Source organism: Bidens hawaiensis, unplaced genomic scaffold (assembly GCF_021521415.1).
Source record: "Bidens hawaiensis isolate Kalapana, Puna unplaced genomic scaffold, B.hawaiensis_p1.1 tig00018487_1, whole genome shotgun sequence".
Lineage (NCBI taxonomy): Eukaryota > Viridiplantae > Streptophyta > Magnoliopsida > Asterales > Asteraceae > Bidens > Bidens hawaiensis.
This window is the reverse complement of record NW_027492795.1, coordinates 383075-409052: the sequence shown is the minus strand read 5'-3', so window position 1 is coordinate 409052 and position 25978 is coordinate 383075. Positions and strand designations below refer to the sequence as shown.

The following is a 25978-nucleotide window of genomic DNA, read 5'->3' as shown; positions in this document are numbered from 1 at the left end:
AGCTATATCAGACAAACTTTAAAAATAACAGACAATTAACAGATAGTAAAAAGATACTATTTATTAAACTTAATTGCAATTACCAAAAATCTTAACATGGATTTCACCATTCAAAAAATGGACCATCCACCCAGGTTAAACAGGTGTTACTAGTTGTTCATGATTTGCAGGGAGAAGAATATACAGCCGGAAGGGAAGTTCCCATGGAAACTCCATTGAAATATGACAATTATATCCAACTTGTCAAATCCCATATGTTTTTGCAGGAAGTTTGAATTCAAAGGCAAAATGACAGCTGTGGTCTTATCACAACCGCCATTTTGGGGGCAATTGTTAGTGCACAAAAATTTGACACTGTGGATACGTTATCTGATGAGTGGGTGTTTGGCTATGACTAATTGCTAATAATATTGCATCTTTAATAATTGTTGAAATCCAATTACATTTGAATTTTTTAATATTTTATAGGTAACAAGTTTGCTACAAAAAAGTGTTTCTCAAAGTCAGATGGTGAAGTTATGATGTTTTCCAAGTTGAAGTTTAGCCTTATAAAAAAATAATGAAGACTTATTGCAATATGGAAATCTTCACGTGGAGTTCTAAAACAAGTGGGCTTGATTTAAATAAGCATTATAGTAATAATTAGTTATAGTGGGCTGGATTTGGATTAACAATTGCAACGAGTCCACATCATGTTATGTTGAGGTTTAAAGTCAATAAAGAAAAAACAAAAGAAAAAGGGGGTAGCAGAACGGGAGTTGAGGCCCACTGGATGGGATTTAAGATGTGAGGGTATGAGGTTTTTTTTTTGGACGGCTGTTGGGAGGACGCACGGAACAGGAAGAGGAGAAGGCAGCCTAGGGTTGCGTGTCACACAAATCGAAAATCAATAGCCGTAATGACGCAAGGCTAATCTCGTGGTAACTTTCTCCGGGTGAACGGTTCATTGGGGTTTAACACTTTTCTTAATTTTATTCATGCTTGGATTTGTTCTTGACATTGACAACGTTGTATGAACAATATTGATGTGTTGGTTTATTTAAACTATTTACATGTGTTAGTAATCCTTACTTTACAACTTGTTTTGGTTGATGACAAAACTTAGTAGCTTGTTGGGTGACATAGAGTAGGTCGATTCATACTAACGAATAGGGTAATTGAATTATAAAAGATCCGATGACAAATATCTATTTTTGATTACCACCTAAATTAACCGACTTTCCAACTCCATGTCCATGTGGTGTCCAATTAATGAAACGCGTTTTGTGTGAAACCTAGAACCTGAAACCTGGAGGAGGTAGCATTTTTTTTAAATTGTTTTTAAAATCAATCTTCTAATTTTTGCTTAACATCGTTCGTCCATCTTAGTTAGTTAATTTTATATTAAAAATCAAACAAACTTTGTAATACTGACCACATGCTCCTTGTGGATACGATACCCCACTTACTCTAACTATTTAGTTTAATTAGGTTTTTGAATGACTAAAACGACGGTCATCAAAATGATTAAACACAAAAATCAATTAACACGAAAGACACTAAGCGCACTAACTCCCCGGCAGCGGCACCATTTTGATGACCGTCGTTTTAGTCATTCAAAAACCTAATTAAACTAAATAGTTAGAGTAAGTGGGGTATCGTATCCACAAGGAGCATGTGGTCAGTATTACAAAGTTTGTTTGATTTTTAATATAAAATTAACTAACTAAGATGGACGAACGATGTTAAGCAAAAATTAGAAGATTGATTTTAAAAAAAATTTAAAAAAAATGCAACCTCCTCCAGGTTTCAGGTTCTAGGTTTCACACAAAACCCGTTTCATTAATTGGACACCACATGGACATGGAGTTGGAAAGTCGGTTAATTTAGGTGGTAATCAAAAATAGATATTTGTCATCGGATCTTTTATAATTCAATTACCCTATTCGTTAGTATGAATCGACCTACTCTATGTCACCCAACAAGCTACTAAGTTTTGTCATCAACCAAAACAAGTTGTAAAGTAAGGATTACTAACACATGTAAATAGTTTAAATAAACCAACACATCAATATTGTTCATACAACGTTGTCAATGTCAAGAACAAATCCAAGCATGAATAAAATTAAGAAAAGTGTTAAACCCCAATGAACCGTTCACCCGGAGAAAGTTACCACGAGATTAGCCTTGCGTCATTACGGCTATTGATTTTCGATTTGTGTGACACGCAACCCTAGGCTGCCTTCTCCTCTTCCTGTTCCGTGCGTCCTCCCAACAGCCGTCCAAAAAAAAAACCTCATACCCTCACATCTTAAATCCCATCCAGTGGGCCTCAACTCCCGTTCTGCTACTCCCTTTTTCTTTTGTTTTTTCTTTATTGACTTTAAACCTCAACATATAACATGATGTGGACTCGTTGCAATTGTTAATCCAAATCCAGCCCACTATAACTAATTATTACTATAATGCTTATTTAAATCAAGCCCACTTGTTTTAGAACTCCACGTGAAGATTTCCATATTGCAATAAGTCTTCATTATTTTTTTATAAGGCTAAACTTCAACTTGGAAAACATCATAACTTCACCATCTGACTTTGAGAAACACTTTTTTGTAGCAAACTTGTTACCTATAAAATATTAAAACAATTCAAATGTAATTGCATTTCAACAATTATTTAAACTAAAGATGCAATATTATTAGCAATTAGTCATAGCCAAACACCTACTCATCACATATCCTGGCATAAGTTCTTGGATCAGTGATCCTTATTCAGATCCCGTCAGGATCAAGGATCCTCAGTACTTATTATTTACTAACGATTGTTTCCTGTGTATAACATTATATTTGACAGATGTAACGGCTAAGAGACATGGTCTACTCCTTATTTCGCAGCCTGAGTGATGGAGCACGTGGTCAAAGTGGCTGTTACGATTATATTGAAGACAATGGCGGATTTTTAGGGATTATTAGTTAATAGTCTTTATTATTAATAACTCCATTGAGTTATTATCTTTCATATATAATTGAGATTATGATCAGTTAGAAAACACATTGTATTCACACACACCTGAGCATTCTCTCTATCACAACTCGTTCACTTAGCTATTTTTGTAATACTGATCAATATCTCCAACAATTGGAACACCCTTTTTTGATTAATAAAGTGGTGGGACGATTTTTCATCACCCGGGGTTTTTGTGCCGGCGATCCGAACCAGATCAAGGGCTTTTTCCCGTAACAAATCCGTGTGTTTGTGTTTGCAATCGATACATACTTGTTTTAATCATCATAGCACTAATCCTCACTAAACGAATTTGGATACATTATCCTTTGCAGATTTTTATCCAAAACAGTTGTTATATTTCGTTTCAGTCTGTAATTCATGTTTTATCCAATTGAATAGAAAATTTCTTCTTCTCCCCTAGCTTCTTCTCTTCTACTCGCGTTTGGATCGTATCAATGGTATCAGAGCTATCGGTTCTCGGAGCTTGTTCTGTTGATTATATCGACTCGGAATCAGGAAGTTGATTAGGCTCATGAAAAGGCAATTGTAGATCTACGATCTATGATGGAAGCGATGATGAAGCAGCAAGTGGAATTGACTGTTGTGATTACAGCTATGACCTCGCAACAGACTAATATGAAAAATGCCTCATCAAGCAGAGTTAATCAATCGTTCGACATGGAGCGGATGAATTTCAGATTTATGAGGCTCGGTAAGATCGATTCCCCTAGTTTCAGTGGTACCGATGTTGAAGGATGGATCTATCGTTGCGAACACTTCTTCGCAATCGATGAAACACCCGAGAATCTAAAACTCCGTTATGTTGTAATTCATTTGGAAGGAGATGCATTACAGTTGCATCAGTCACACTTGAGATCGAGCGGTCAGATAGTGGCAAAGTACCCACGGACAGAGTATGCCAGATCTGTAACAAGTAGATTCTCAAACGCCATGTTTGAGGATACTATGAAGAATTTAGCTTCACTTTACCAGGATGGTGAACTGGAAGATTATTGTACAAATTTGGATAGATTGCTCAACAAGGTAACGATTCCTGAAGAATATGCGGTTAGTTTGTTCATTAAAGGTTTAAAACCAGAGATTAAGTGTTCGGTTAAGATGTTTAAGCCTAGGACCTTACATGAAGCATTCGGTTTAGCTAGAATTCAAAGCATGATTATGACTGCTCTGTTTGATAAGCTTGGTAGTTTTGATTTTAAGAGCTGGTCAAATAAACCTAGCTATACTAGTGGTAATAAGTGGAATGATGCTAAGGCATTCGTACCTAAGAGTGCTAGCAAATTCCCTCTGTTACCTGCTCCTTTGCCATTAAAAGCTATAGGTTCTGCTGCACCTGCTTCTAGTAGCTCTAATAGTTACCCTTGAAGGTTATCTAGTATGTAGTTGGAGCAGAAAAGAGAGAAAGGTGAATGTGTTTGGTGTGCACCGAGAAATTTATACCAGGACATAGATGTAAGAAGAAACAATTGCTTATAGTTGAGGTGGATGAGGATGGTAGTTATGAATATGAGGATGTTGAAAGGAGAATCAAGAGCCATTGATATCTTTGAATGCTATTATGGGCATATCTTTGTTTCCCACAATGAGAGTGCAAGGATCAATGGGAACAAGGCAGTTATTGAGAGAACGTCATAGAGACCAAGATCTAGCCGCTAATACGATGCATAAACATGAAATCGATACTTTAAATATATACTTTATTGATAAATATGGATGAATACATTAGAGAGAATAATAAGTTATGGAGAGGATAATTTACATCTATGTACAAGTTCTCTACCTAAATTATGACACAATCTACCTATTTATAGGCCAAAGCCCAATTCACAATAAATATAGATTAAATACAAAGACGAGACAACCTATAACTTATTCGATCGCTACGGACACCGAAACCGTGCACTAACAGTTATACATCCTCATTGATTCTGGCTCTACTCACAACTTTATCGATGTTGATTTGGCAAAGAAATTGCAGTGTCATATTGAAGAGGTTAAGGGTATGAATGTGACTATTGCTGATGGTAAACAGTTAAGTTGCAACCAGAAATGCCCTGATTTTCAATGGAGCATGCAGGGTAAGTGGTATACAGCTGAGGTATTACTCATTCCCTTGAAAAAATATGATATGATTTTTGGAATTCAATGGTTGCTATTGCTCAATGATATACTATGGAATTTTAATGAAATGAGCTTGAAGTTTAGTATTAATGGGCAAGTTATTGAGCTTAAGGGATGAGAAAACAATAAGTTTTCACTGTGTACGGCTGAAGTTATGGGGAAAATGTTGCACAAGCCTGTGCAGTTATCCTTGACACAACTATTCAGCATGCAACTAATTCATGATCCTAATGACCATTCCGCCCCTAGCTCTAAGATACTTCAAACAGATCAGTTATAGGTGTTCGATTATCTTCTTAAGAAATATGAAGATGTGTTTGCATTACCTATTTCATTGCCACATTCTAGGTCATTTGATCATAAGATTCCATTGAAAGAGGGAAATCAGAGTCTATTATATCAAATGCCTTACCGCTACCCTGCATTACATAAAGATATAATAGAAAAAATGACGATGGAATTGAAAGAGGCATGAATGATTAGGGATAGTTGCAGTGATTTTGCAGCCCCTATGGTCCTTGTTAAGAAAAAAGATGGTCAATGGCACATGCGTATTGACTATAGGATATTGAATGATGCGACTGTCATGGATAAGTTTCCAATACCTTTAATAGAGGAGTTGTTAGACGAGTTGGGTGATTCCTCTATTTTCTCTAAGTTGTATTTGAGATCCGGTTATCACCAAGTGAGGATGTGTGAAGATGATATTCATAAAACAACATTTCGAACACATGAGGGCCATTATGAATTTTTAGTAATGCCCTTCGGTCTTACGAACGCCCCTGCCACCTTTCAAGCCCTGATGAATCATGTGTTCAAACCACTTTTAAGGAAATGTGTTTTAGTTTTCTTTGATGACATCCTTGTTTATGCAAGGATGTTGAACAACATAAAAAGAATCTTGAGCAAGTTTTGAAATTGTTAAGAGAAAATCAGTTGTTTGCTAAGAGTTCTAAATGTACGTTTGGGGGCCAAGCAGTTGAATATCTGGGCCACATAATTTCCAGTGCAGGGGTAAGTATAGATCTAAAGAAGATTGAGCCTGTTGTGAATTGACTTCCGCCTCTAAATCTGAAACAACTCATGGGAGTTTTGGGCCTAGCGGGATATTATAGAAGGTTCGTAAAAGCCTTTGGAACCATTGCTAGACCACTCATCGATCTACTTAAGAAAGATGCCTTCCAGTGGAGTGACTTAGCACAAAAGGTATTTGATAGTTTGTAGTTGGCTCTATCTACAGCACATGTACTTGGTCTTCCAAATTTTAACAAAACTTTTGTCATCGAGACTGATGCTTCTGCTAAAGGTATCGGGGCTGTTCTCATGCAAGATTCACATCCTTTGGCCTACATAAGTAAAACACTTTCACCTAAGCAACAAACCTTATCAGTTTATGAAAAGGAAATGTTAGCAATTATTTTTGTTGTGAAACAATGGCATTATTACCTCATTGCATGTCACACCCCGACTTAGGGCCTAGGCGTATGACCACAAGTTGGTACCTGTTTTATAAATATATCATAGTTTATGGGTAAGTTTTAGCGAAAGACTTTAGGTTGAATATAATATTAATTTACATTGAAAATTTACGTGGGAATTAAATACCCAAGTATTCGTTTACAAAATATGTGTTTCAAAAACGGATCCATCTTGTAACGCGCTTCTATCTTCATATAAAGACTCCAATCCTTGCTATTGCTATTATTGCTTAATTACCTGCAATGGGTTGGAAAAATATGTCAGTTATGTGCTGGTGAACACACATGACTCTATAAATCATTTGAATAACAGTTACAATACAAATATAGTTTTCTGTACACTCAGCAAGAAGTATTTCATTCTTGAGATTTGTACCACTACCTTACACACACAAAAGTGTTCCCCAAGCCATGTAGCCCTTATTGGAGAACTATTTATGACCGTTTGCCCGCGGCCACGTAGCCTTTGACTGTTTAGGCTGAACAGTTATGTATGGATCTAGACACATGTGTAATCGGTCCGAGTTGCTTTTATTTCTACTTTGTATTATAATGTTTTAGAGATCACGTAATCTCATGTAAACGTTTGACTGACTCGTTAAGATAAACACCCGTTTATCTTATCGAGTATAAATATGTTTTGACTGATTGTAAAGGTTAACGTATTAACCTGTACCGTCGGTGTGTTTGAAACCTTCTTGAATGATTATGTAAATGATATTAACCTATACATAAATAGGTTCTTATAAATACTTGATTGTGTTTCTTGATTAAGCTATCACTTTTAAGCTTAACCTTGAAATTGTTTATTACTTTGATTGTGAATGAAAACACTTTGTTTTATGTGACGTTTGATATAGCATGCTTTGGCCTAATAAATTCTAACACGTTGGTGAGTTTCTCCAGGTAAGTAAATGGGTCCCGTGATTGATTTTTATTTGTACGAATTACTTTTCCATAGGCAAGAAACTCACTACTAGTGATATCCCCCTTACAGTTACTACATGCCCGTCGAAATATATCTGTTGTTAACATTACTTCATTAAGAAGTAATGTTTATGAAAACTCGTTGTGAATGTTTATGAAATACTTTTCAAGGTTAAAGGTCAAAGCCTCGGCTGAAGTCTAAGCTATAACTTTAATAACTTAAACATAACCCTACCTTAACACGGACACTCGGATTGATAATACTAAGAAAAAGAGTAACGGCTTAATGGTAGGATCTTGATCTACTCGCTTATGTGATTGCTACTCGATTATAACTTCGTTACTTGCACAAACTACGAGAAAACAGAGCGTCAGCTCGTCATGACAATTGGGCACGCATCCCTAGACTAAGTGTGTGTAAATGAAGGTATTTTTGGGATGAATGAGGCTCAATCCCGTAATCACCTATTTATAGGTGAAATCCGCGTCTCATCGTGATACGCGATGGGTTCTCTTTACCCCGTCATGTATCGCGACACCGCAATATCATGCCGCCTTTGCCACGTTGTGACACGTGGCCTGTCATATCGTGCCACGTGTTGACACGTGGTTGGACACTTGTCCCAGTTACTTAACGTGGTCATCGCGATACACGATGACCTTGGTGGTTAGGCCGTAGCGTATCGCTACACCGTCCATTTCCGGGTTGATGTGCAAGTCCATCGCTATACGCGATGGGTGAATTTACTAACTCGTCGCGTATCGCGATGAGTCCCTATTTTCATATTTTTACATTTTTAGTCCCTTGACTTATATGTTAGACATATTTGGCTAATTTCTAATAGGGTTATTTACGTGGTGTTACATTGCAGGCCGTTTTATTATTAAAACCGATCAGCAGAGCTTGAAGTATCTTATGGATCAGAAGATCACCACACCCTTACAACACATTTGGTTGGCCAAATTAATGTGTTATGACTATGATATTTTATACAAACAGGGTAAGGAGAATTTAGTTGCTGATGCTTTGTCTAGAGTGCGAGGGTCAACTCTATTCAACATCACTATTTCTACCTTGGAGCCTTTGTTATTTCAAAAGTTGCAAGATAGCCTAGTGGGTGATATTGATATGCAAGCTATTGTTGATAAGCTTACAAGGGGTGAACATGTTAAACATTTCACTTGGGATGATCACTTGCTTAAAAGGAAGTCTAAATTGGTGGTGGGAAATCAGGAAGTTTTAAGGGTGGAAATAGTTCAGTTGTTTCATGAATCTGCTTTGGAGGTCACTTAGGTGTGCACACAACTTATCAAAGGGTGAAAGAAACTTTTTATTGGAAAGGGTTGGCTAAAACTGTGAGAACAATAGTAAGGAACTGTGATGTGTGTAAAAGAGCTAAACCTAAACATGTGCATATCCAGGGTTATTACAACCATTGCCTATTCCGAAGTGGGTATTTTCTGATATCTCCATGGATTTTGTGGGTGGTTTACCAAAGTCTCAAGGCAAGGATACTATATTTTTGGTGGTGGATCGGCTGACCAAGTATTGACATTTGGCTGCCTTGAGTCATCCTTATTCTGCCAAGGATTTAGCTCAACTCATCCTAGACACCGTCTACAAACTACATGGTTGTCCAGTGAGTGTAGTTTCGGATAGAGATCCTATTTTTGTTAGCGGGTTCTAGAAGGAATTTATGGCTTTACAAAGAGTTAATGTTGTTTTGTCTACTGTCTTCCACCCTCAAATAGACGGGCAGACTGAAATAGTTAATCGTTGTATTGAAGGGTATCTTCGGTGTATGGTGATGGATAGGCCAAGTACCTGGGCCAAATGGTTGGCGTTGGCAAAATGGTGGTATAATACCTCCTTTCACTCTTCTTTAAAGATGACACCATATCAGGCCTTGTATGGGTATCCACCCCCCCCCCCCCACATGTTCCTTATGTTCCAAAAGATTTGTTGGTGGCATCTGTTGATGATCTTATGACTGATCGTGAAGTAACTATCAAGTTGTTGCGAGCCACATTGTTAAAAGCTCAAAACCGCATGAAGCAGCAAGCTGATAAACATAAAAGTGGGAGGGAGTTTGTGATTGGTTCTTGGGCCTATTTGAAGTTGCAGCCATATATGCAGAACACTGGTCGCTTTCATAAGCATTCCAAGCTCACTCTCAAATACTTTGGGCCCTATTTGATTCTTGAAAAGATTGGGATGGTTTCTTATAAATTGGATTTGCAATCTGATGTAAAGATCCATCCTGTTTTTCATGAGTCTCTTCTCAAACCGGCTGTTGGGCCTCCTACTACTGTGGTTCCAGTTCCTGCTGATTCTTGGTTCCATTTGTTACCTGAAGCGATCATTGATCGAAGGATGGTGTAGCGTGGTCATCGGGCTACTCTAAGTGTGTTGGTTAAATGGCAAGGTAAAGGAATGGATGATGCTACCTAGGAATTTATCGATGACTTGCAGTTGAGGTATCCGGATTTTACTCCTTGAGGTCAAGTCGTTGCTTAAGGAGGGAGTATTGATGTGTAATAATTAAGTACTAAAACAATCATGAGCCATTATCATGCACAACCATGAGAATAGAAGGTTTCATTGAGAGAGACAGCTGGTCTAATTATCCCCCCCACTCCCGGGCTATAAATACTACATGAGAACCAAGGGTAAAAGGATCATCACACTCTCATTCTCCCTAAGAATACTCATCACTTACCATACTGATTCTCGCCTTAGAGGGTGGTTACGAGAAGACCCCTTTAGTCCTCTTCTCATAGTGAGCTCGATTTTTGGTTTTGTAGGTCTCGGCAACCGGAGTTCGTGACAGTTGTTAATATTGACTTACCGGAGAACATTGACCTAAGCCCACCATGGGCTAGATTAGTGTTCTTGATCCATCGATAGAGATATTAAGTTAAGCCTATCAATGGTTAACTTAGTGCTTCTTCAAGAACAGACGTCGATCATTGTTGATGTAAAACGAGCATGACATATGATTGTAGATTGAAGACGAGTATTATGAGCTCAAATCCAATCGAAAAGCATAGTTGTGACAACGAATCGTAGATGGGACGACGACACAAGGTTGATATTGACGACGGCTGACCAAATAACAAACTCGAAATAGAAAACTAACAGGTGATTGTGACCAATTTTCAGAGATGAAGTTTATTACTATAAGTACATATGAGTGAAATAAGCAAAATGGGAAGGAGAATATGGGTCAAGTTATTTGGGGAACAAAAATGAGAAGTGTGAGAATGATTTCTGGCAAATAATAATAATAATAATAATAATAATAATAATAATAATAATTTAATAAAAAATCATAACTTAAAAAAAAAAAAGAACCTAAAATTTTTCCCTGGTCTTCCTCGTTCAAAAAATAAAAAAGAAAAAAAAATACACAATATTAAGGGAAAAAAACATTGTGCATTTTTATTTATTATTATATTTTTTGTTTATTTTCGACATTGATTGTGTTTTTTTCCTTAACATTGTGTTATTTTATTGATTTAGTGTTATCTTACTCAACATTATGTTATATTTTGCTCGACATTGTGTTATATTTTGGGCTCTATTGTGTGTTTTTCTATTTATCATTGTGTTTTTTTGTCTATTTTCATCATTATGTCTTTTTTCCTCGACATTGTCTTTTTTTTAACGAGAAAAATGGGAGAAATATTTTACTTTTTTGTTTTTTACTTTACAATGTTTGTCCTTTAAAAAAGCCAAATTACGGTTCGTGTCCTTTTTTTAGTTTCTTTGCAGGCGGTGTACTTTAAACATTTTTTTCCTACACGTTATGTCATTTACGCTAATTGGGTTAGAAAAACTCAGTTAATTCCCATCACGTGAGGCGCATGTGATGGTAGTTTTATCTTTTTGTTTATACCAGCAACAAAAACCCTTTATCAGTGTGTTCCCACACCTTCAATCGCTTCATTTTCCGGTGATTAAAAACCCTAATATCCGATTCAAAAAAATTCCCCCACCCTTAATATCTTTAATTGAATAAAATTCTCAGAAATTAAAAACCGTAAATGGTTGATATTCCTTCTCCTCGATTCTACATCCGTGAAGCTGATGAAAAATCAGATGCTGAGAAGTTTTATGGTAAGTTCAAATTTTAGGGTTTATAATTGGGTTTATTTAACTACCAGCTGTTTAATATTTTATGTGTAGTAAATAATCCACATTTTTTCTCGATCAAGTTGCACCATGGTGGCAGTTTCACCAAATTTCCTGGACGGGTTTATAACAGACCCGTTGTCCATTTTGTTGACATGCTAGATATTGACAAGTTTTCAGTTCACGAGCTTTATCGAATCTTTCTTGAATTATCCTATCCTACAGATAGGTTAGATTCTACCATTATGTAGTACCAGGTTCAGAATTGGATTAGGGGCTTAGAGCTTTGGGAAGTGATGATGATGTTAGGGGATTTGCTAAGTATATTGGAGCTTTTAATCAGTTAATGAATGTGTATGTTGAGCATGAGTACACCTCTGTACACACATACTTCTGCTCACCCTTAAAGTTTACCATTGAAGAGATAACAGATGAGGAGTTTCTTGCAAGTGAGGTCGTACTAGATAAAGCAAACTCAGTTAAGAAAAGGTTGTTGTTGGAATGGCAAGATAGCACAATGAGGTTGTTGTTCAAAAGGTTGTTGTGGAACAAGACAAACGGGATGCAAATGAGAATGTTCAACAAGAGAACAATGTTGGTGTTGTTGAACAACAAGACCAAATTGATTTATGTCATGAGAATCTAGAATTTGACTCTTTGTTTGGAGAGGATGCTTTTGGCGTGCAACCTACAAATGAGGTGGAGAAGGATTACAATGGTGATAGAGATGGATGTGGGGTTGGAGGTGGATATGGTGTGAAACTTACAAATGAGGTGGAGATGGATTACAACGGTGATGGAGATAGAGGTGGGGATGGAGGTGGAGATGGAGATAGTGAAGATTCTTCAATTTCAGATGAAGAAAGTAGAGATGAGTCTTCAAGTTCAGATGAAAGTGGAACTGATGATAGTAGGGATTCTAATTATGAAATAAGAGATGAGTGTTCTGATGATGATGAACATGTAAAGGTTTACCCAGTTAAGAAACCAAAGAATGTGAAGACATCTAAGAATAATAAGAAATCTAAAAATGTTGAGAAAACTAGGGAGGGTGATGAAGATTCAGAAAGTGATTCAGATAGTGATTTCAACTATGAAGATGGTGACACACATGATGTAGATGTCGATATGAGAGATTTCAGATTGCATACTGATTTTGAAGTTGAACAGCAGGATGCAATTTGTAGTTTAGAGGGCATTGAAATGGATGATGTTATGTTGGATAATGATAGGATGTATAATGAAAAACAAAGAAATGAGAGGGACATGGATTATATTTTCCATGTGGGACAATTTTTTGGTACAAAAGCAGAGGTGAAGGATATGATCAAGGCACATTCAGTTGAAACAAGAAGACAAAATAGGATAAGAAAAGATGATTTGGTAAGGGTGAGGGCGTGCGTGAAGGGGATATGGAAGATGGGTCTTACATGCAGGGGGTTGGATCTAGCAGTGCTAATAAAGATCAGTTGCCAGTCCAGAAAAGTATTTGGGGTAGGGGAAAAAGGAAAGGCCCATTTGCTATTAGATGCCCTTGGGTACTGTTGTTGTCATACCAAAAGAGAACAGCTTCATGGAAAATTACAAGGTTGGTAAGTGAACATAAATGCCTTCAATGTAGGTAAATTTATGCTTGCACAGTCGGGTTCTTCTCAAACCATTTGGTTACTGATCTTCAAGATGACCCAAAGCTGAAAGTTAAATTTATCAAAGAAAGGTTTCAAAGGAGGTTTGAAGTTGGTGTGTCTTACATGAAAGCTTACAGGGCAAAGATATTGGCCAGGGAACATATAATTGGAAATTTCAGAGGCCGGTATGGGTTATTGAGGGATTATATTGAAGAGTTGAAGAGGACTATTCTAGATACAACAGTGAAGCTTGAATTAGAAGAATGCTCAGATCCAACATCTGAGACAAGACAATTCAAGAGGATATATATTTGTTTGGGGTCTTTGAAAAATGGGTTCAAAGCAATAGGTAGGGATCTCTTGGGACTAGATGGGGCTTTCCTTAAAAGTGCTTGGCCTGGTCAACTTTTAACAGCAGTTGCTCTAGATCCAAACAATGGATACTACCCTGTTGCATATGTTGTAGTTGAAGCTGCAACAATGAACTCTTGGGAATGGTTCTTGGAATGCTTTGGTGATGACTTGGATTTAAACAAACATATCCAAGTTTACCTTTATGAGTGACAGGCAAAAGGGTCATATACAGGCTGTAGATAAGTTGTTTCCTTCTGCAGAGCATAGGTTTTGTGTGAGGCACATTGAAGATAACCTAAGAACTCTCTTCAAAGGAAAGCTTTTAAGGGATGCTCTTTGGAAGCTGGCCAGATGTACAACACCTACACATTATGAGAGAGAGGTGAACAACCTAAAAAAGTTAAACAAAAGGTTTCATCTTTGGGTTTCTAAGATCCCACCAGAAACATGGTCAAGGTCACACTTCACTGGTAAGTTTTTAATTTTTATCCTTTATTCTCTAATAACTTTCAACTTTTGTCCTTTATCTGATGTGTTTTGTTATAATAGGTAGAGCAATGTCTGATGTGTTGACCAATAACATGTGTGAATGCTTTAATTCAAAGCTGGTAGATGGAAGGGACAAGCCTAAAATCACTTGGTTGGAATACATCAGAGAATATGTGATGAGGAAGATTGTTACTGTGTTGAAGGTAATTGATAGGTCATCAGGGTTACTAACACCATATGCTACACAAATGATGGAGTCGGTGAAGAAGGGAGCAAGCAGGTGAGTTGTATGTCAATATTTACTTGTCTTGTAAATTATGTGTGAATGCTTTACATATTTAGATGATAGGTACTATGTGCATTGGAATGGTGTGGATCATTATCAAGTCACAGGACCATATGGTGATCAGTGTGTAGTGAACATGAGCACAAATACATGTGCATGTAGGAGATGGTAGATAACTAGGATACCTTGTAGACATGTGGTGACATGTATTTGGGTGAAGGGTGCACATGACAGATCTGTTGGCAGGCCAGAAACATTTGTCAACCCAATTTACACAATGGATAGGTGGAAGGAAGTATATAGCTACAAGGTTTTTCCTATCAATGGTATGAGTATGTGGCCCACATCACAAGTCTCAATCCAGATCACAGCTCCTAAATTCAAAAAGCAAACTGGAAGACCAAAGAAATCAAGGAAAAGTCAACAGTGGAAAGGGAAGATGGTGGTTCAAGAAAAAAGTCAAAGGTTAATGCAAAGGGAAAGGGAAAGGTTGTGGAGGGTGAAGGTCAGAAAGCGAAGCAGTGAGAAAGTCAAGGCCAAAAGGACCCAAACCTTGTGGGACATGTGGTCAAAAGGGTCACAACAAGAGATCATGCATGAAAAATGTTGTTGATTAATGTGGCTACTGTTTGAATTTTATTTTTTTTTTTTTGTAATTTTTAAGTTGTTGACTTTATGGATGTTATGGTATGGATGTTTTTAAGTTGTTGACTTTTTTTTGTAGTTTTTAATGGTATGGATGTTTTAAGTTGTTGTCTGGATTAATGTTGCTTTAAGTTGTTGACTTTAAGTTGATTAATGTTTAGTAGTTGTTTAATGGCAAGTAGCTTTTAATATGGTTGTTCATTATTTAACTTGGTTATTGTTTGCATTTATGGTTGTTGGTCATATTTTAATGGTTGTGCAGATGGCTTGGACATATTTGCCCTTGGATCAGATTTTACTTATTTTAATGGTTTGGCAGATGGATGGTTGTGCAGATAACTTATTCATCTTTTGTGCAGATTTTAATGGTTGTGCAGATGGTTTGAAATATAATATGTGCAGATGGTTTATGAATGTTCATCTTTTGGTTTATGGCTTGGACATTGTGCGGATTGCCTTTGTTGGTGATTGTGACTTATGCTTGGACATATTTTCCCTTGGAACAGATTTTACTTATTTAGAACAAATTTTCCCTTGATGGATGTGCAGATTGTACATAATGTGTAGATTGTGCATAATGTGCATAATATGCAGATTGTGCACAATTACATCCAAAAGGATCCAAAATTACATCCAAAAGTCCAAAATAAACAAATCAAGGATCCAAAATTACATCCAAAATAAACTGATGATACATTGCTTAAAAGGATCCAAAATTACATCCAAAATAAAGTCAAAATACATAATAGTCAACAATACATAAAGTCTAAAATAAACTAATAAAGTGAAAATACAAATAGACAACAACTTCAAATACAGTCAAGTAGCTACATTTTCATTGCAGTTACAATTGCAATGAAAATGATCCAACTAATGACTAATCTCTTCTTCATCTTCCTTGCTTGTTATTTATAATTCTCTAAACTTTGTTCAACTTTGTTTTTCGACTTCAACAAGCCTGGGATAATCTCCAATGCCCGTTCACACATTGGTGGGTCACGCCATCCAAGAAAGGGGCAATCCGATGTCTGGAAAAGAGGAGAAAGATGAAGGATAAACGATTGATTGGAACTTAAATCGAATTACAAACTTACCATGCATGGACAAGAGAAAAACCGACGACCTGGATTTCTATCAGTCCATGAAGTTCGAACAACAACTACCTTGCCACAAACACAGTAAGCCATCATCAATTGAGCCCTAGTATTTGAATTTCGCATCGAGCCCTAATTGATTGAAGCCCTAAATGAAGCCCTAATTGATTGAATTGATTGAAGCCCTAATCGGGGAGGGTGGGTGGGTTAAAAAGAGGGGGAACACACTGATAAAGGGTTTTTGTTGCAGGTATAAACGAAAAGACAAAACTGCCCTCACATGCGCCTCGCGTGATGGGATTTAACAGAGTTTTTTAACCCAGTTAGCGTAAAGGACATAACGTGCAGACAAAAAATGTTTAAAGTACACCGCCTGCAAAGAAACTAAAAAAAGAACACGAACCGTAATTTTGCTTTTTTTAAAGGATTTTGCTTTTTTTAAAGGACAAAATTTGTAATTCTGTCTTTTATATTTATATTATGAGTTATGATTTCTTTTATTATTTTTCTTGAATTTTTTTTGGGTTTTTTTATTCTTACACAAATCATTCTCACACTTCTCATTTTCGTCTCTCTTTGTATTTTAACATTCTCGCACTTCTTATTTTTGACGCAATATGTTACTTATTTATTACATATATAATTATAAAATAAAATGTGTGATTCTTTTACATAAAACTATTTACTAAAAGAAAAAAATGAAAACAATAAAAAGGCTACCATAAAATATTAACTTTCACCACAAATGGATTTATACAAACGAGTGACAAAGGTTCTAGCACCGTTTGCCCTCTATTTTGTTTTTATTACCAAACCAACATATTTATTGTTACAAGTACACACACATTAACATAACTGAGAACCACTGATTCAAACATAGTGTAGGACAATATTAGTAGCAACATAGCACACTTGAACAAAGCAGATTTATTTCCACTTGCCAAACTTTCCATGGTTGAACTTACCATGGTGCCCATAACCTCCTCCATGGCTATAGTAACCATGGTTAGAGCCATGCGATCCATGGCTATAGCCATGAGATCCATGAGACCCATGCTGAGCTCCATATCCACCAACCGCTCCAAGTGCTTCACCACCAGCTAGGAGTCCCGTACCATGTCCATCATATCCTCCATGACCTATTGAGGGTTTCACATGTTAACAACTTGCACATTTCATCTTCACATACACATTCAATAGTTTTAATGAAACATATGCAAAATAAGTTTAGCATAATACATATCAAGTTCAACGGAGCAAGGCATGTCGAGCCAAGCTAAGTTGGCAAGCCACCCTTGGCTCAGGCTACGACTCAAATATCGTCGTTTCAAAATGGGTTTTCTTCAACAGTTTACACACACACAAATATATAATGAAGTAAAAGTAATATAATTCGAGTCAAACCAAGTTGAACTTAAGAGCGAGCCAACTTTTGTTCAGGCTCGACTCATTTACAAACCAGCTCGACCCAATTTCATACTAAGCCAGTTAAAGAGAGTGTTTTTCAGTGAGCTTGGAGCCACGTGCTTTTTAGCTGGTAATAGACATAGATAAATGTGCAAACATCTTTGTTGCAAGATTATTGTGTTCACATTTGAACTAACCTGAAGAATGCGGATAACCATTCGGTTTATATCCGTATGAAGAATGGCCTGCTTGAGGGTATCCTCCTACAGGAGGGTAATTAGCATACCCTTGAGACGAGTATGCTCCATGTTGTGAATGGTAGTGCCCACCACCTCCATGATTAAAAAGACCTCTGTTATGCTCCATGTTACAAAAACTGTAACAAACAATTAATTATAAAGTGAATATGGACATATGGTGAGTACCATTGAGTAGGACAAGCATGCAAAATATTGTGAAAGTGAATTAAAAAGTGAAAGAAAAAAACAAGAAAAGATGAAAACTAATTACCAAATTGTGTATTTGTTGATCTAGGTATTGTGAAAGCTTTAATCCATATTGCAAGTGGGAGAGTGTCTTATATAGGAAGGCGGGAAGACCTCCATTACTTGATTTACGCTTTGCTTAGATGCTTGTTAATGGAGAATAAAAACATATGCTAAAGGTACACCCTAATTAATCATGCTATTATATTTTTAAAAAAATCATGGCAAAATTCATTGACTAAATTATTTTTTTTTCTACAGTCGAAGTTAATTTTAGGTTTTTAACGATTAATGAATCATAGACTCTATTTACTAAGGGAACTTAGAGAACCAGAGGGTGATTCTTTAGCTGATTCGCATAAGGAAGCCTAACGAACTAGGCTTGATTCTTTATCCGATTCGTTAAGGAAAAGGGTAACGAATTACCATTGATTCTTTAAGACCATTCGTTAACAAAGATAACGAATTAGAAGGTCTAATTCGCTAAGACCAAAGTAACGAATTGAAGTTTAACAGAAGGACAGAATGGTCCCTGAACTTAGAAAGGAATGAATTAATTAAAAATAAGCTAGTGATATGGCTAGTAATAGATAATTAATACGAGTAATTGTTATACAGTTAGGCGCGCCCAACTGAAGAAAGGAATAACAATTAACGGTGAACGTAACCGACTTCAGGTGAGTTTCTAGCCCCATTTATGTGTTATGTTTTCGGGGTTGTGTGCATACTCAATATGTTTGTTAATACGCTTATCCTAAGAGATAAGTGTATGCCTTATGTGAATAATGTGAAATGTATGAATGATTGCTTGATGGTACATGAACGATCTTCAGATATTGCACGTACTGTCAGGTTGTAACGCTATGTATAAGATAAGTATGATATGTATGCTTATGTGTATGAACGTGATAAAGTTAATAAAAGAAGGAAATGATGGTTGTATGGTTACGAAAAGGGTACCGAGCCATAATAATAATCGAGGTATGATGTATGGTTGTATGGTAACGAAGAGGGAATCGAACCCTACTAATATTCGAGAACTAGGGAACCGAACCCTACTAATATTCGAGGAAAGAGGGTACCGAGCCCTAATAATACTCGAGGAAGGAGGGTACCGAGCCCTAATAATACTCGAGGAAGGAGGGTACCGAGCCCTAATAATACTCGAGGAATGTAGGGCGTAATGCTCTTTATAACGTAAGATATGAAAGCAAGTAGTACAAAAGAAAGTATGAAAGTATGATTGAAAGAATATAAGTTTGTGTGTATTGTATAATGTATGCACGCATGTGAGTAGGATGAGGCAACTCGCTTGAGGGGACACGTGGCGTTGAATAAGAGACTGGCATCGGAAGGCTCAGGGCGTGTTATGTTTTAATTACTTAGTTTTCGAAGGACAAGTTGGTTGTTTAAGACAAGTTTTGAATTGCTATGAAATGTTTTATTAAAATTTTTATATTCCGCGAATGTTTTTAATTAACTCTGATATTAGAACTGCGTTTATGAGTAAATCCAACACGAAGGTAGGGCTACCGGTAACGGGGCCTTACAGTAATGTTAGATGATTCATGTCCTGCATTTATATAATATTCTAATTTTAACTAAATGTCATAATGACACTTCGATCCATGAATGAACGAAGCGAATAATAGATTGTAACACGTGACATGACAGATATCAAAACCAACTGAATAACTAAAGACAAGCTGCATACAAACACCTAAACAAACAGAACTTATTCACCATACACGGTCTCAATATACTGAGTACGATGATGATGATGATGATGATGATGATGATGATGACACGGTCTCAATATTATTGGCGAGGAATAAGAACATCTCTTTATTATAAGAATAATAATAATAGCATGATCAAGGAACATATTCTTGTAGACAATCAAACGCATACAGTAAGTCCAACCCGTTTTCGCACTCACAAACATTTCATAACATATAGAATCTTTTAACTAGTACGCAAATTGATCACTTCCATTTCTTGACCGAGTGCTTGCCCTTGTGTTTACCAAACTTACCCTTGTGCTTACCAAACTTGCCGTGCTTACCATGCTTCCCATGCTTGTACTTACCGCCACCATGGTGTCCCGTCATGCTATAACCTCCATGACCATGACCATGACCCTGTGTCGTATGGTGAACTCCATATGCAGCGGCTGCAGCTGCTGCACCACCATCTAGTATTGTTCCCATACCTGGTCCATGTCCTAAACCAACCAAGTTTTTACATGACTCCGGTCATTCGATAGTTATAAGTAAAATACAATGCAGACAGGTTATCATCATTTGCATTATTTAGTGTTAGAGGTGTGTTTGGTTGTTCATTGTGGAAAAGATGAATTAAAAACAAATTATATAAATAACAGGCTTGTTTAGGTTCATGAGCTGCCTCGAGCTCGATAGGTTAAGCTTGGGCTCGGGCTCGGGCTCGGGCTCGTTTTAAACAAGGTTATCATAGGCTCGAGCTCGAGCTTGTTTAAGCTCTGCTCAGTTCGAGCTTTTAGCGAGCCAATCTCGGGTAGCACATGAGTAGCTTGGCTCATTTACTCCCGGGTATCCATCGCTCTTATTTTAGACAGTCAGCTATAGGGGTGTGCAGTGTGCTTGAAACAGAAATAACCAAACCCATAAAAAACTGATGGTTCGGCCTTGGTTTTGCATGTAATACAAACCTAAAAAAACCGAACCGAACTGAACCGAATTTGTGGATTTGAATTTGACTTGAATTTTAGTAATTTATAAGAATTTAATAAATAATAAATAGTATTTACCCAAATCTTTTTGCCCAAAATGTACAGTCACTTATTAATTAACAAATAGATTTAGTCCCAAGGTTTTAGGTTAAATTCACTATTTTGTACTTTTTTTTTTGCCCAAAAGATTCAAGCTCAAATGATAAAACCGAACAGTTTTTAAAATTAAAAAACTTAACTTTTGTTTATGGTTTGTTTTTGCCCAAAACCGACCCATGCACACCATATTCCAATGGGGTCCTTGTCGTGGCAAGAAAATCCAGTCAGTTTTCTTGTAGAATCAAACAAAATCCAATCAAACAAAATCCATTATGTTTTCGTTATGGTACTGTAGTTGAAAAAAGACTTTGATATTTAAGAACAACAATGGTTGCTTTTATTTAAAGTCTTTATCAGGATCAGCCATCAGATAATTGAACTGATAAGCAATATAGTAACAAAACTTCAATTAAGAAACAAAATTCAATTGCAATGAAGTATTTATGAAGTTAATACCGACAACAGTCACTAACCTCCAGATTGGTGTGAAGCTGATTGACCAGGATAGCCAGCAGGCGGATAGCCTTGTGGAGGGTACCCACCAGAAGATTGAGGGTACCCTTGGGGAGGGTAGCCGCCACCAGAGTGAGGATACCCCTGAGGAGGGTGGTCACCACCATGGGGTGGGTACGCTCCTGGTGCCGGAGGGTATCCACTGCCAGGTGGAGGATATCCACCGGGTTGTGGGTAACCAGCAGGTGGGTATCCTCCACCATGTTGATGCCCACTAAACAACCCTTTGTCCTGTTCATTTTGGTTTCCGTCTCCTCCGCCCATTTTCTTTCAACTTGGTATTGGATTCACAGATACTACACAGAAAATTAAATAAAAGATGAGTGCATAACAATTGTGCAGAGCATAATTTCAAAAAACTGGATATTACAAAGTCTGCATCACTTACATATGAAGTGCAATGGACATATTTCAACCAAACGAACGCGATTACCAATATCATTACGATTGCAGCCAATAAACCATAGATGATACACAATTAACAGAATAATCACACTTATGATCCTACAATCCCCAATCACAGTTTACACATTTAATAGTAGCATGTATGATTCACATATGCCTTTATCAAACAGCTAGCATCGAAATGAGATTTGATTTATCAAATCCACATATGTAAACAACCCTAGCAGCTAGGTCTGTAAACAAACCAAAACGCTCGGTGAGCCCGTTCGGCGGGAGGTTTGTTTACGTTCGTTTGTTTACTAAATGAACGAACATGAACAGAGGTTGCCTTTCTTCATTTGTGTTCGTTTATGTTCGTTAGTTAAATGTTTGTTTTATATTTTTATAATATATTATTTGTAATAACCAGCACAACATTTGAATTTTATAATTTTATAATTTTATTGTTTATGTTCAGTAGGTTTTAAGTCTTGTTTTAACTAACAACAAATCAAACATGTGTTTCGTTGACATTAACAGAATAAAACCGCCGATTGAGGGATGATTATGTTTATGATTTTAGTCAAGGTGATGATGTCAAACGCAATGGATTAAGAAAGTGCTTTTTTACATGTTCGTGAACCGTTCATGAACAAGTTGAATGCTAAACAAACGAACATGAACACGATTTCGTTCGGTTCGTTTACCGCCCTAACTAGCAGCTATTGTAAAGCAATAGGCAGATCTCAAGCAAGCGAACATGATCATTACCAATATTATTCTAATTTAAGCGAATACGAATTGATTAAAACCCTAGATAGATAATAGAAACAATTAACATTAGCATATATATGATCCACAAATGCATTAATCAAATAGACATTTATTTCACGAAATCATGATTTGTGTATGATATCAATGTCATCGATCACGATTACATGGTGAATGTTTAGGTTACCATATGTTTGATTTGTTGATTAGAGTACTGGGCTGGTGTGATTTTGCATAACTTTTTTTTTTTTTTAGTTTCATTTCTTTTTTGTTTATCATTATTCCCACTGGATTGGTTTTTATTTCCTCGAAAAGTAAATTTGAGTTTCCTTCAAAACTATGAGCCTGGCTTGCTGTTTATGAGCCTGGATTTGTAATTTACAGGATACACCAATTTCTGAGGATGTTGATATAAAGGCAATGTGGTGCACCAGGGTTCCATGGGCATGTACGTTTCTATAGATTGAATCACAGTGGTACACACTATCAAATTTTTTATGCTTGCATTTTTAAAGCTTGATTCATTAGTATTAAATTATGCATCTTAAGTTTATTTGGTTTCTTTATTTTCCTGCAATAGGCTACTGATGAAGGATAGTAGTGATCTCAATAAATGGTATTTCACTCATCTCATGTGAATCCTTTTTTTTTCCTTTTCCTTTTTTCATGTATAATGCTTAATAGGTATGCATCTTCTACTATCTTAATGGTATGATCATGTAGGATGAGTACTCTAATTATCCAGTTCATATAAAATGACAAAGATTTGAAATGCAGTCATCTATTGATGCGAAGCATATATGTTTCTTGGAACTCAAAGCTTATTGTGCAAAGAATCATTTTTTGTGCGCATTTTGAGTTTTTTTTTCTTCTATTTTGAAGCCTAATTATTTAAATATTACGAGTTTCACCAGGTTAATTTGTTACTACTTACCAGGCAGCTTCAATTCCAAGTTTAAACATATATATGGTCATTTTAGGGTAATAAATTCCCTTAATTTTCTTATTATATTGCAATTTAGCATATCAAAAATATCTAAACAATTTACTTGATATCAACAGCTCAGGTTTGTAGTTGTTTTTGTACCTACATTTTGAATTTATAAGTGGATTATATTTTAACTGACAATTTCAGTATACAGAAATCTCTATATAATGTGTAAAAGTGCATCAGAACTACACGATCGGTAGCTACTAAGAAAATTGAGCTCAATCAATTGAGACTGGCGTTGTAAAGCTTTACTCGGATTTAAATCATCAAGTAAGACATTTTGTTATAACTTATTTTGTTCTTTTGGTTAAAATATTTAATTTTGACATCTCTGGTTCAGATGGGCTACCTTAATGAATGGGCTACAAATGAAAAAGAGCATAATTTTGCTCTATCTGGTGCTATTGAAGATCTAAAGTCAAGCATTTGCAGACTTCTTGTCACCAAGGTGCATCGGTTACACCGTTTGTTGAAAAGGTGTTTATACATTATGCAACATTTTTTTATAAATTCATGGTTGAATTTTATTAATTTCTAGGTGGATAATCAATTTGTGAAGTAGTCTATTCGAACAACACTCAAAGTAATGCAAACAATGTGGTAAACTATGCAGTCTACTCTATCAAGGGTATACAAGTTTGTATGTCAATTTTGTTTGGTGGAAGTATAAAATAAATATTAATTAACAATTAACAATTCTTAATATCTTTATACAGTTGCAGAAGGTGGAAAGTAATTGTCTAACATCTGAACTTGCTAACGTAGTGGCACATGGAAGAGTTCTTTTTGATGAATGTGAAGCACTGTTGAATTCTGCAACTTCTTTACAGGTAAAAATATTAATTGTTTTAAACTATGAATATAAATCAGGTTGATTCTATAAAATCCAACAATTTTAATTTCTTGAAGAGGCTCAAGTCTGAACTTGATGGTGATGTGTGGTTTTGATGTAATTTTGTTCCCTAGGTATAATTCCGTTTTAAAGTTTTAAAAATTTCTTCCTATTTTGGTTGGCGAAAATTCTTGAACATCAGCATTTCAGTGTTCGAAAACTGTTCTACGGGTCAAATTTGTGCAAAGGGGCATTTCAGGAATTTAGTCAATTCAGAATCAAAGTTTTATATTTTTAAACTGCAAAAGGCTGATTGAGGATAGTTTATGATTTTTTTTCTATTTATCTGATTATTTGCAAGTAAAATAAGATGTTTTGAAAAATCAGTTTAAAATTGACAAATTTGAAACATGAATGTAACGCAGCTAGGGGAGAGCTTTCTTCCTCCGGTTTTAGACGGTAATGATGTTGAGAGTGTACCGGAGGATGCTGAAACAAAGAATGGTAATAACCCGAATGACTTTGAAAGTGCATAAGAAATCAAGGTGGATTTGAAGTCGAATGATCTTTTTTTTCATAATTATGATTACTGGTACTTTTAGCAACTTATGTTAATATTCTTTTTTCACATTTTTCTTATTGGTTTTGTCTTAATATTCTTTTCACTGTAGCTATACAGTTACAAATTGTTGTGTGTTCCGCGCCTACGTGGTCCTGTTGAACTGGACTGAAGACCCTCTTATAATTAAACTTGTTTTGAACCTCAACAATTACAAATAAAATATTTACTCTTTGTAAGTCATCGGTTTGACTTCCGTTTTCCATTATGGTATTGGGGTGTGTAAATATGTTTGCAAAAGGATTCTTGAGTTATTGGAGAATTGTACACGTTATTGAACAGTTTTTATTTATATCACCTGACTTTTATTTACATATTATTCGATCATGTTATTTGATGATGTGTTTTTGTTAATGCATGTTAAACATGATTAATCATGTTATATTCAACCTTTCTTTGTACTTAATCCCGTGTAGTACACGGGTTTATAACCTAGTTATATATATATAAAACTGACGCAATCAAAGAAGGCGGGTTAAAGGATAAAAACTTACTATTAAAAGTTTTTCTTAAAGCGCGAGTCTCATTGTTCCACTTTGACTAGATTATATTGTCTTAATCGTACTCACGCTGATGTTCCCCAGGAAACCATACCACCAAGTGTCACTTGACAGTCGTTGTGCAATATTTAAGAAATTTAATATTATAGAATTGCAAATTATGTTTTACTTTTTTAAGTCAAAATCAGCTCAAGTTCATCGACTAGATATGATTATGGCTAAGTTTGACCACTTTGATCGATTCTTAGTAACTAGGCAAAGTTAAAGAAACTCGCATCGACGACATACCTTGTAGCGAGTACTCAGAAAATACTTGGCCTTGTAAACTTACTTTTACAACATTGCTTTTATTATAATAATAGTTTATTTTTTATATTACGGATATTAGGCTGTGTCATTGACGAAGGTTGCTTAGGGCCCGGGGTGCCCCCCCCCCCCCGGTTTTTTTACGTAGTAGTGTGAATTTACCCGCTTTCTATTTTTATACGTAGAGTAAATTTAGCC

The 25978-nt window shown here is 36.1% G+C and overlaps 2 protein-coding genes and 2 long non-coding RNA genes across 9 annotated transcripts; 2 read left to right on the top strand and 2 right to left on the bottom strand.

The window, feature by feature from the left end:
- The first annotated feature begins 9519 nt into the window (after positions 1-9519).
- LOC143556259 (uncharacterized) lies at positions 9520-9915 on the top strand. The gene has a single exon (XM_077045630.1). The coding sequence runs from the start codon at positions 9520-9522 to the stop codon at positions 9913-9915; it is 396 nt and encodes a 131-aa protein (XP_076901745.1).
- Positions 9916-16864: 6949 nt separating this feature from the next.
- On the bottom strand, positions 16865-17947 carry LOC143556255 (uncharacterized). The gene is made up of 2 exons (XR_013139356.1): positions 17768-17947; positions 16865-17302 (listed from the first exon to the last, which is right to left on the bottom strand). It is a non-coding gene; the product is annotated as an uncharacterized LOC143556255 (long non-coding RNA).
- Positions 17948-19874: 1927 nt separating this feature from the next.
- On the bottom strand, positions 19875-21758 carry LOC143556248 (glycine-rich protein A3-like). Its single transcript, XM_077045623.1, has 2 exons — positions 21338-21758; positions 19875-20279 (listed from the first exon to the last, which is right to left on the bottom strand). Exons 1-2 carry the CDS (start codon positions 21639-21641, stop codon positions 20041-20043), a joined length of 543 nt encoding a protein of 180 aa, XP_076901738.1. The 5' UTR covers positions 21642-21758; the 3' UTR covers positions 19875-20040.
- Positions 21759-23110: 1352 nt separating this feature from the next.
- Positions 23111-25366, top strand: LOC143556254 (uncharacterized). 6 transcript variants are annotated; one of them, XR_013139352.1, is made up of 5 exons: positions 23111-23148; positions 23675-23793; positions 23864-24163; positions 24240-24353; positions 24781-25366. It is a non-coding gene; the product is annotated as an uncharacterized LOC143556254 (long non-coding RNA). The 6 variants fall into 6 exon arrangements; XR_013139351.1 differs by having other exon boundaries at positions 23117-23971; positions 24062-24163; XR_013139355.1 differs by having other exon boundaries at positions 23117-24151; positions 24289-24353.
- The last annotated feature ends 612 nt before the right edge of the window (positions 25367-25978 follow it).